Here is a 12,650-nt window from a genome sequence, read left to right as displayed (position 1 = left end):
ATTAATGCTATCGATAATACAAGCAGGTCTGATTTCACAACCCAGTCAAAACGTTTCTTACTTGTATGGTTAATAACGATATAAATTAAAACTATTTCTCTAAATGCTGACGTTCCAAGTGGAATTTTGTTTTAAATCTGATTTTGCTAATTTACATACAAATTCTTATTCTATATGCATCTCTACTTAAAGGAAACGCCAAATCTCTTGACTTTTAGGGCGTGGTCTCCTTCATAAGGCTAGCCAATTACAGAGATAGTAGCATTGACTCACTTCACTTGAAACGGCACTTCGAAAAAGATGTTTCAGTCACATACTAACATACAAAAAAATCTGACAACGTCGCAAGTGAATTCTATTGGCAATCGCCAAACGTCAAGAGATTTGCCGTGGATCAGCATAGAATGACCTTCATATATAACTGTTGACCCTATTATCTGAGTATTGCAATAATTTAGTAAGAGGGGAAAAAAAATTCTCACTATACTTTTCACTTCTGGAAAGTCTGACGCCAGCGTTTGCTTCTGCGCTGGTGAATCTCCAGGTTGCGTAAGTCATTAAATGAATGGTTTTGTACTTTCCAGTGTCAGTAGACGGAGCGATGGCTCTGTGCCAATGATGGCCACGCCTAACTTCTCTGGCCATCATAGGAACTAAACTTTGTGGCCGTCATTGGCAAGCACACTTGTTTAATTCACCGCTGACGAGAGGGCAGATCACTCTAAATCCACAGCTAGGCTTTCGTGTTTTACCAACTAGAAGAAAGGTTAAGGCGACACCAACAATATTGTTTACAAAAAACACACTTAGCTAGACATGCATCCCTGTTGAACCTACTCAAATGTTATAAGAAAGTATTAAAACATGCATATTTCTCAAAACGTTGTGTGTACGAGAGTTAATACTTACATTTCAACGATGACAATTTCATCTCGAAATCAGCGTGGCTCTCTTCATTTACAAAACTCACAATTAGCGACGTTCTGTTATTACTGTTGAAATTACGTGATTGTGGCCATCATGTGAACAATGGCCATCATAGAAGCAATGACCCTATATATATATGGGGAGGATGGCCCTATATATATGGGGAGGATCAAAAACTGTTACAAACGCCAATATTTCTGGAGTTTCGTCTGTTATAGAGGAATGAAATGAAATCTTTGGGCTTTACGTCCCACAATAATGCCGGCTAGGCTAAAGGAGACGATGAGGATGAGAAATGAATGAAATGGCGAATGAAGAGAGTGGGAAGAAACGGGAGAATACCGAGAAAACCCACGCACACGGTGTTTGTCCACCACAAAGTTCACTTGGCGCGAGCTGGGATTGAACCAGGAACCCTACGCACCAGATGTGAACGCTCTCCCACTGAGCCACCGTGGCCCCAGAGGAATGATAAGTGTGCTGTAATTTTAATACAGAGTTGGAACATGCAGTTTCAGCCTCCTGCCACATACGGTGCTAGTTGTAGATGAGCACAAATGGCGACTCGTTTGAAAAACTGGTCTGGCGAAGAAGTCTGCTCAATTATTCGATTTCTGTGAGCGAAACATGTAACCACGGCTGCAATTCACAGGCAGCTGCTAGAGGTTTACATTGAGACTGTAATGTCTCGTCAGCATGCTCCAGAATGGTGTAATAAGCTTGCGGCTGGTAGAGAAAACGCCACCGACGAGGGGCGCAGTGGCCTTCCCAGCACGGCTTCAACAGATTTGAACACAGCTCACGTGGAGGAGCTGATTCAGGATAACAGGAAGATCATGTTACGGCATTTGATGGCAGAATTGGGAATGTTGTTCGGAAGCACCTACGAGATCGTCGCTACGCTTCAGACGAGGACTGAAACACTTCGTGACAACGTGACTGAACGCGCAAGGACAGGATTTTTACCCGGAGGGAATCTTCAAACTCATCCCACGATGCGATAAGTACCTCAACCGACATGAAGACTATGTCAGAAAATAACCTAATGTATGTACTATCTGTTGGCTGTACGAAATAATATATACACGTTTCACTGCAGGCTTTGTAACCTTACTTTCTGATCACTCCTCGTATGACTATATATACTGACCAGCCAAAACATTATAACCACCCGCTACTTCTTGAACGACGTAAGAGTTATGGAGCACAGCAGAACCGATCGATAAACGGTAAAAGTGATCTCACTCGATCAGTCAGTGTGATATTCTTGCGTAGAATGGAGAAGGCTGGCGATACATCAGAGTTTGACAGGGCCACACGACTGGTAAAGAGCATCTCGGTAACAGAGCGACTTGTCGGATGTTCGCGAGCTGACATGGTTAGTGTTTTCCAAAGAATGATGAAATCAAAACCAAATGACATGGCGTGAAGTAGTAACACTTCATTAAAGATATCAGACGTCATCGAAAAAAAAAATGAAATGAAATCTTTAAGTTTTACGTCCCACGGTTATGCCGGTTAGGCTAAAGGAGACGGGGATGATGAGTAATGAATGAAATGATGGAATGAAGAGAGTGGGAGGAAACGGGAGAACCCCGAGAAAACCCACGCACACAGTGTTTGTCCACCACAAAGTTCACTTAATGAGGACTGGGATCGAACCCGGGATCCCAATCAGACGTCATCGACTGTCGGGGTTGGTAAAATAGCCTAGGGCGCAAACTATATCACAATGGACAAAAAGCTTCAGCAGTGGACAAAGCAGAGTGTGTGAGAGCACATATTTTATAGTACATCAGTACACCGATGGGTCAGAATCCGTCATCTTCCAGGAGAACAGCTGGGCGAGATATGCATAGTAGGACGACACGCTAGTGGTGGCTCCACTGGAATTTGGGGAACCATCACATGGTCATCCACGAACCCAATAATGCATCTGGAGAGCTCATGACGGCTCCTAGCTATCGGCAGGTCATCGGTGATCATATACATCCATTCATGTCGGCCATGTTCAGCTGGCAATCTATCAGCAGGAACAACGCCCTTGTCACAAGGCCAATGTAGTGCTGTAGTGGTTCGAGGAGCATAACAGTGTCATTTGCTACAATGGGCCCCAAACTCACTCTATCTTAACACAATTGAACACGATATATATTAAATAAGTTCCTTTCAGGTTTAACTTGTAGTATGTTTGATAATTCTAATAAAAACACAACAGTAGGTACAACACACTGGTTCTTCACAATTCTATTAATCTACCTCTAAAAATACAATACTTCTAAACACGAACATAATCTGTATTCTCAAAACTCTCCCCAATCCTTTCTCCAGATAGTGTGCTCGCCGAGAAACGTTATCAATCAAAACGTGACGGGCTAAATGGCCTTAGATGCCGAAAGCCCAGAAATCTAAACTCTAATCCCAATCAATTGGAACCAAACATATTTACCTGAACTAATCTCGTTAAGTTCATTGTATATTCCTGAAGAGCTTTAGCCGAAGCGTTGGATTCCTTAATAGCCCATGTTGCACTTCCTGCTACTATCACAGTAGGAGGCTGCTCTTCATTCTAGAAACAAAAATAAATAAATAAATAAATAAAATAAAATAAAATAAAAAATAACGCTGACAATGTAAAGAAAAAATATTAATATACACACACTTGAATAAATGAATACACTCTATAGGCACATACGAGAGCGTATCATAAAGTTATTAAGATACGATTATGAAATTTTGTCAATGTTATATTTATATTTGGTTTTTATGGGCATGATGTTAAGGAAATTAGCTCCTAATGATTGTTAATTTTTTTTACAGGGTGTGCCAAAAGTGACCAAAGTGAAAGATGGATAAGATTGAGGCTCACAGTGTGATAAAATTCCTGCATTTGAAGGGTAATAATGTCAGACAAATTCATGACGAGATGAAGGCTGTGTATAGTTATGATTGTCCATCTTATGACACCACTGTAAAGTGGGAAAGGAAATTCCAAACTAGTCATATGCTCCTCACAGACGACCTAAGACCTGAAACACCATCCCTGATAGACGATGCGGCCACTGTGAAGAAAGTGGAGTGTTTAATTCTCGAAGATGTACAACCATCCAAATGAGTATGAATGAAACTGGTCTCAGTTATGGTAGTGTATGGAAAATTATCCATGACGAACTTCACATGTCTAAGGTATATGTGCACTGGGTTCCTCGTTTGCTGAAACCTTTTCAAAAGCAACAGCTCATTCATCTCAAATTGCTGTCGACAAAGCAAGGGAGTGTGGCTTCCAGGTATTGTAGCACCCACCTTATTCTCTCGACCTCGCAACCAGAACCCGTTGAAGAACCTCGCAACCAGAACCCAAATGAAGAATCCGTTGCATGGTCGCCATTTTGACAATACAGGTGACGTAATTTATGAGGTGGAAGAGTGGTTTAAAGCACAATGTGCAAACTTCTACAATGACGGTATTCGTAAAGTGAAAGAACGCTGCGAGAAATGTGTAAATCTGGGCGGTGATTACATACAGAGGGTTAACAACTACAAATCACAACAATCCCTGTATCCTGATTTATTTTACTATAATTAAAATTTTGCGATACCCCCTCGTATATACAATAGCTCTCACACGGAATACTTTTCAATGTGAAACAGGATATGTAAATCTGTAAATGTATTTTAGTAGATTCCTTGAAGGTGTGACTTTGATACACAACTGTTTATATTGGTACTAGCAAATGCATCCCTGTGTTACTATGGGCAATATTTTGCGTTCTCTTTCCTATACCTTTAATATAGGATTTGTCTGAACTCGAGTTCTCCCAAAAAAAAATTCGAGTGTCTCGTATTCGGCATTTTAAGGAAACGCCTTCAATTCTTTGTCTTAAATTGTAAGTCATACATCTAAAAACGCTGAAACATGTATTTAATTGTTTTAATTTATATTAAAAGTCCAAAACACAAAATTTCATGTCTCCAAGCTTGAGGGGTTCCGAGATATGGGCATCTTCTTATAACAATTGCAATCTCCACTCCTCTTTCTTTCCACTTTCTTTTTCTTCTAGAACACATCAAGAAACGCAGGAATAAATGTTTATTTTAAATTTAAAAAAAAAAAACAAATACTAAATTTCATGTTTCTAACGTTATCGGATTCCGAGATATGGCAATTTTATTATAATAATCCTAATTTCATTCCCTTTTTCCTGCTCACTTCCTTCTCACTCCCTTCTAGATCCAATATCGAAAAAACCCTGAACCACGTGTCTTATTATTTTAAATGAGAAGTTAATATACCAAATTTCATGTCTCAAACATTCAGGAATTCGGAGATATAGTCATTTAAAACATAATAATAGCCACCCCTATCCCCCAATCTTCCCCATTGAATTTTCAAAAAATCCTCATAAGTGGTATCTGATAGGCCTAGAGCTGAAAGGTATTCACCACGTTATGGTGTATGGTGATGATGTAAATCTGATACGGGATGACAGGAGAACAGTAGAAAGAAAACAGAGCTCTTATTAAACGTTTACACGGACATGGGTTTAGAAGTAAATGCAGAGGAAACAAGACACATGGAAGGTCGTCTGGATCGTAATACTGCAAATTATGGATGCGTCAAAATATCAAATAATACTTTCGACCAAGAGGATACTTTCAAATATTTGGGATCAATATCAACAGACCAAAATCATATCCACTAAGAAATTAAATGTCGACTGAACGCAGGAAATTCTGTTATTGCTCATGCGAAACATGGTACTTTACTGTGAGGCAAGAACGCAGACTGACAGTATTTGAGAACAAGATCGTGAGACGAATATTCGGACCCAAGAGGAACGGAAAAGGGGAAACTTCATAACGAGGAATTACATAATTTATACAGTTTACCAAACATTGTTAGGGTTATCAAGTCTAGGAGGCTCTAGTAGGCAGACGACATAACGAGAATGGAAGTAGTAACACTTTCAAATGGAAGTAGTAACACTTTCAAATTTTTGACTGGAATCCAATCGGAAAACGTCCATTAGGACGACCTAGAAGCAGATGGGAGCACAATATTAAAATAAATCTCTCAGAAATAGGAGTACAAAGTAGAAACTGGATTCAGTTGGCTAAGGACAAAGGTCAATAGAGAGCTTTTGTGATCGCGACATTGAATCTTCGGGTTCCATAGAAATAGTTACGAAAGTATTTTACACCCAATTCCCATGTCCCACAGTGCGTCGACCAATGGACAAAAATGAGAAAAGAAACAATTTTCTTCGGACTTGCAAGTAGTACGGAATGAAGCACAAATGATTCGCAAGACAGAAATGATGATAACCCGTCAGCATACAGAGGGCGCGCGTAAAGCTACCACATTAGGCCGACCCGAGTCGAGATGACACTCTTACAGATAACAATTCGCATGCATAACTACTATACTAGACCGACCTGAGTCATTATCTCCACAGCGATCGCACTGGTGTTTCAGACCAAAGCGAAAGGTGAGGCCTTTTGCCACTAGTGGACAGTTATAGCACAGATACGTTCTTTCCTTTACGACGAACGATTGGTAATCATTTTTTACTGGTATATTTGGAATATCTCAAAAAAGCCTAAACATGTCTTGAGATCTCTGCAGAAATATCTCCCTTTAATGATCTCCTTTGGATTCAGCAATAATATGTGTGCAAGTGTCCCAAGTGTCCGCAATATTGACTGTAATTAGTGAAATTGCGAAAGAAAACCCAATGAAAAACAAGGACATTTTTGAAAGATGGATAACAACCACCAGCGCTAGTCGGAAGAAAGCGGAAACTATGCAGGCTATTTGTAGTCATTATAAACTTGAAGACGCCACGGAAGACGTGTAAAACAGTTTAGAGAAATTTAGTAAGTTATTAATATGACCTTGAGCAAAAAAAAATGGAGGATGTCGCACAGAGCTTCGTCAGTTTTCCTAGCTAAAAATAAAGAGTGGTTTGATCGTGCATATACACTTCCGAACTATGTCTCAACAGTGATAACTGCTCGGTATCACAGCAACGTGAAGACCGATGTAGCTTGCTCTACTCGCGGTAGAACCAGTACAGTTCGCAGAGTGTTCAGTAAAAACAAAGAAAAGGGGCTTAGATCCTCTTGTAGCGACTAAATCGGCAGAGGAGCTTGCCTTTGTTGCCAATGAAGCTTCAGTGAAATTAAATATACCAAGAAATGACGAATAGTCCAAAGGATTGTCGGTTATGCGGAAGAAGCTTTAGAAGCCCTCCATAAAGTCTTCCGTCACACTAAGCTACATCTTATAACTTCTCTCTTCAATACTTATTTAGACCTAATGAAGCATATGCTTATTCTATCTGACCCTATTGTCTCCTCCAAGATACAGATTCACGCAAAGAAAAGGAGGACAGATACGGATCTGGAAAGTTATTTCAAAACTGATGCTGCTAATGCTGTCTAGCTTCATAATTCTGTCGCTATGGGATTTGATAACTTAGACAGTGATAGTACTGGTTGATCTTTAAAAAAAACTCTAGAACTATTTCAGTCATCTCATGCACTGCTTTTCATTATATTTTAGTGTTATGTAGTATGGGTTCGTGTTTACGAGTGCCGTACAGTAAGGGCCTTATGCAAGTCGTCTTGACGTATGTTTAGCGTCATACTAAAGGCCTGACTACTGCAGGAAACATATGTTAATCGAACTCTTTAGTAAGACACTAATCACGCGTCAGAACTACTCTGCATAAGGCCTTAAATGTCTAACTTAGTTTTTTTACGTCCCTGAACGGGATATTATTTTCTATATCAGTACAGTTGTCAAGTTCGATAACTTCAAGAACAACTTTGCTTCAGTCTAAGTGAGCAAAGAATGCCTTGGGACACAATAAACATGTAATAAAAGCTTCAGTATGATTTGTTTTATTTTTGTCCATTACTCCCATATGCACGACGCACCGTGTGTCCTGTCCAATGTCATGTTTTTAGCTTAAGTGGTTTAGCCTGGGCGCTGATCAGTTAATCACTCACTCACTCAATCAGGACGACTACTTTTATATAGAGAGGTTAAAAAAACAGCAAAATGAGTGATGTAGAACTGTACATCTATGAGCAGCTCTAGTAAACACACTTCTGGAGTGTTTCACGATTCTTATGAAATGTGGTGATTCCAACACATGGACTAGAGTCAATCTACCATTTAAGTGATTTCACTAAGTCTTAACTTTGGGAATGGTTATCTAAAAGCAATTTCGGAATTCCGCTTTCAAAGGACAGGTGAGGAAATTTTACTATTAAGAGGGTTGCACTGAAAGTTTCGGAAAGCACGTACTGGAAACAATGTAATCTATTAGAATTTGTTGTGGTTATCGAACTGTCCTCTTTGTCCACTCAAAATGCATAATTGTATGTAACTCGGAATCTTTATCGTTGCAGGGCAACAGTTCGAAGTGAGGGAGTCATGATCAAAAGCACTTCCGTGCCATGATTTATTATGATTTTCGCCAAGGGTTAACACAGCAACAGTGTGTTCGTCTAATGACTGCTACCTTTTCAGATGAAGTCCCACCCCAGACAATTTACAGCTGGTATCAGGAATTCAGATGTCGTCGGGTCAGCTTGAGTGATGAGATTCGTGTAGGTTGTCCATCGACAGCCCATAAAGATTGAAGCTGTTCGCGAATTAGATTGAAGCTGTTCGCGAATTAATTAACACCGATCGACATGTTACTTATCGCGAAATTCACGGAACTTTAGGCATTGAAATAAGCCAAATACAAACAATATTACAAGATCGTTTAGGTGTGAAAACACTTTCCGCTTGTTGGATCCCACACGATTCAACTCAATAGCAAAAGGAAGCCCGTGTGAAGTGGTGCAAGGCTATGACGAAACGGTTCAAGTCGGGATCATCTAATTTTGTGTTTAACACCGTAACAGTTGATGAAACGTGAATGTATGTATACGAACCGGAAACAAAGTGACAATCTGCTGTGTGAGTGTTCCATGATGAACCTAAACCAACCAAAGTTGTTCGTGCATGCAATGTCTCCAAACAAATGATTTCATCGCTTTTTGATAAATCAGGTCATATTGCAACTGTCCCACTGGAGAATCAGAGAGCAGTCAGTGCAGAATGGTACACAAACCATATGTCTACCACAAGTACTGAATGTGAGCAAACAGTCAATCCGAACCATCGAATTATTCTGTATCACGACAATGCCAGCTCGATAACTTCTTTTTGATCCCAACAATCAAGAAGATGTTGCGTGGGAAGCGCTTTTGCACTCCAGAAGAAGGCATCAAGGAATAAAAACTGCATGTTTTACAAGTACCAACTTCGGAGTGGCATAACTTGTTTCAAGACGTTCTATCGCATGAAACAATGCACTGCTGCACAGGGGAAGTACTTTGAAAAGCAATAAAAAATTCTGTACTTTGAAGTTCTTGCGTTCTATTATTTTCCCGAAACTTTTAGTGCAACCTTCGTATCACGTTCCGAATTGCTGAGCATAAAATTTGATGTTTTGAACTTTGTACTTTAGAGAATAGAAATGCACAGGTTTTAGTAAAATCATAAGGGAACACGAGTTTAGAAGTAAATGCAAAGAATATTAGATACATGAAAATTTGTTGTGACTATAAATACTCCTCAAATAACAAGTAGTACTTTCGACAAAGTAGACACTTACAAATATCTAGGATCAACAGATAAAAAAAAAGAAAATTAATCTACACAGAAATTAAACGTTGACTGAAAACAAGTAATTCGTGTTCCTATTCAATCCAATCACTTTTTTATACACGAAACTGATAATTACGCCTGTTGTGAAATATGGCTGCAAAACATGGTCACTTATTTTCAGAAAATAACGCAGATTCGAAGTATTTAAAAATAAAATCTTGAGACAAATATTTGGACCCAAGAGAGACACGAATGGGGAAAGGCAGAAACTTCATAACGACGAATTGCATGATTTATTCCGTTCACCCAACACTGTTGGGGTCATTTAAGTTTAGGCAGCTCAGGTGGCAACGTTATATTGTCAGAATGGAAGAAAGTAGGAAAGCTTTCGTACTTTTTTTTAACCCGAAACTCAAGCGCGGAAAAAAGACTATTTTTATTTATTTATTTTATTTTATTGAACAAATTCCCAGTTCCAGTATAATTTTTCCATTTTACACAGGGAAAAGTTAACAAGCAGGAAAAGAAAAAAAAGAAAAAGGACAAAAACAATAAAAATAAGTAACAACAACAATAACATCAACAAAGAGTACACAAGTAATATTATTTGGTCAGCATGCGTTTTATTGCTCTTTCAAACACCGGGTGGCTCGAAAAAATGTCCACCTAACTAGTTAGACTATTATAATAGTTCGGTACTTGGTGAAAAAGAGACCTCTGTATAATTGTCACCCAAGGACGTGCAAGATGGAATAGGTGGATATTCCGGGTTATGCGGGAAGGAACATGTAAGGACAGTTAGTGAATTAGGGTTTCTCATCTTAGGTTCCCATTAACTATCTTATGAAGAAATTTCAGATCAGAGTTATTTCTGCGTACTTCCGGCGTCTGGTTTCTTAGGTAATATTCAAAGTGCGGGAACACGAAAAAGTACTGTTGCAATAAAGAAATTAAGAACAGACTCAAGTCTAGAGAGATGTGTAGGTGCGGCCACGGCCCATATGGGAGAGCAGTATTCGATCTTGGGTGCTATTAGAGTTTTATAGAATGTTGTTAATGATGCCACAGTACGTAATTCAGTGAATCAGTAAAGAAGCCCCAGCATACGCATTGATTTCTTAACTATTGAAGAGATGTGGTCAGAGAACGAGCGTTTCGAATCAAAGATGACACCAAGATCATTATGACTCACAGAATGTGTTATAGGGGAATCGTTAATATGGTATTTGGGGGGCACAAGAGACTTTTTCAGAGTAATTATAATACTGTCACATTTCTTACTGTTAAGTTTCAATTGCCACATTTCACACCAGTCTACAAGATAATTTATGTCTTCCTGTAGGGCAATCGTGTCACGGAAATATGATATTTCTCTATATAATTTGCAATCGTCAGCAAAAAGTAAACGGCCACTAGGATTAGCTGATAAGTGAGAGTAGAGGCTGTCCATATACAGGACAAATAGCAGGGGCCCTAGTACGCTTCCCTGAAGCACCCCCGAGATCACAGGTTGGGGGTTAGAAGTCATCCCTGATGTTTACGGTCTTTCAGGTAGCTGGTGATTTAAAGAGAGAAATTTACCATGTACATTAAACCTATTAAAAAGCTTGTGGAGAAGAAGAATGTGACTGACAAAATCAAAAGCCTTGGAGAGATCAAAATAGATGAAATCTAATTGAATTTGTTATTCATACATTTAACTGCACAGGAAAGAGTACTTAATTTCTGAGACTTGAGCTTTTTGGTAGAATGCCGTGCTGAGAAGTGTGAATGTAAGGCGACGTGAATTTGAGTAGCCTGACTTTGATTATTTTTTCGCAGATAATAGATATTACAGAAAGAAGAGATATTGGCCTATAGGAGGATACTTGATCTAAAGTCTTGATTTATATATTGCGGTCACGTGAGCTAGTTTCCAGCTGGTGGGATAATATCCTTCTCTGAAGCATCCATTGAATAGGATGAATAGAAGAACTGAAATAGCTGACGCAGTTTTGTTAAGATACTATTATAAGAACACAGACGTAATAGGACAACAACATTAAGATGGATTTCGCAGAAATTGGAATACAATATAGAAACTGGATTCAATTGGCTAGGACAGAAGTCAATGAAGAGCATTCGTGAATTAGGAAGTGAACCTTGGGTCCATCGGTAAGTTCGTAAGTTTGTTAATTTAGTACTAAGTAAAATAAATTGTTATGATATACAAACTAGACCGATTGTTGCATGAATGCGCGCCAGCTCGTGCCGCATTCGTGTACTAATGAGCTGCCATTTCGAGTGTGACAGTGATATGGAGCGGTGGAGTGCACAGCATCGTGCCTTTGCTGTTGAAAGTTATTTCAAGAATAACGACTCTGTTATTGCTACCCAGCGTCTATTTCGGCAACATTTCAACTTGGGACGTCATGAGAAAGTTCCAAATGGACGGACCATTGGGAGGTGAGTACGTGCATTTCGAACAACAGGTTCTGTTTGCAATGGCAAACCGGGAAGAAGTGAAAGAACTGTGCGGACACCAGAAGCCGTGGAAAATGTTCGTGCTGCAATATTGCGTAACCCAAAAAGATCTGCTCGTCGTCATTCGCAAACTGTGCATATGTCCGATCGCTCATTCAGGAGAATATTGCACGAAGATCTCCATTTTCACCCATATAAGCTGCAGATTTTCAGGAAATTAGGCCTCGCGATTGGGTTTCACGAGAAACATTCTGCTTAACCATGCATGATCTCCTTCGCCAAAATCCACAAATGTTGCACATCATCCTGATGTCAGAGGAAGCTCATTTCGAGTTATGTGGTTCAGTGAATAAACAGAATATGCGTTATTGTGAGCTCCTCCGTGGCTAAGCGGTTAGCGTACGCGCCTTTGGCGTGGGAGACCCGGGTTCGATTCCCGGCGGGAGCTCATGTGGTTCGGATTCCACGTTAATCAGTAGGTCCACGTCTCATATAGCCTCGCTGCTGAACGGGACGTTAAACAAAAAATCAACTCAATATGCGTTATTGTAGTGATGTAAACCCGCATGAACTGCACATCAAGCCCTTG

The 12,650-nt window shown here is 39.6% G+C and overlaps 1 protein-coding gene across 2 annotated transcripts in view; it reads right to left on the bottom strand.

Moving 5' to 3' along the window:
- LOC145674938 (N-acetylneuraminate (7)9-O-acetyltransferase) overlaps positions 1–12,650 on the bottom strand; it is a 146,736-nt gene that overhangs the window by 100,050 nt on the left and 34,036 nt on the right. For both annotated transcript variants that reach the window (XM_081745196.1, XM_081745197.1), the window contains exon 4: positions 3,377–3,496. In XM_081745196.1, coding sequence (XP_081601322.1) covers positions 3,377–3,496 — 120 coding nt within the window. The remainder of the gene's footprint in view (positions 1–3,376; positions 3,497–12,650) is intronic.

This window comes from Thermobia domestica, chromosome 18 (genome assembly GCF_964235325.1).
Source record: "Thermobia domestica chromosome 18, izTheDome1.hap1.1, whole genome shotgun sequence".
Classification (NCBI taxonomy): Eukaryota; Metazoa; Arthropoda; class Insecta; order Zygentoma; family Lepismatidae; genus Thermobia; species Thermobia domestica.
This window is presented reverse-complemented; position numbering and strand designations above follow the sequence as displayed.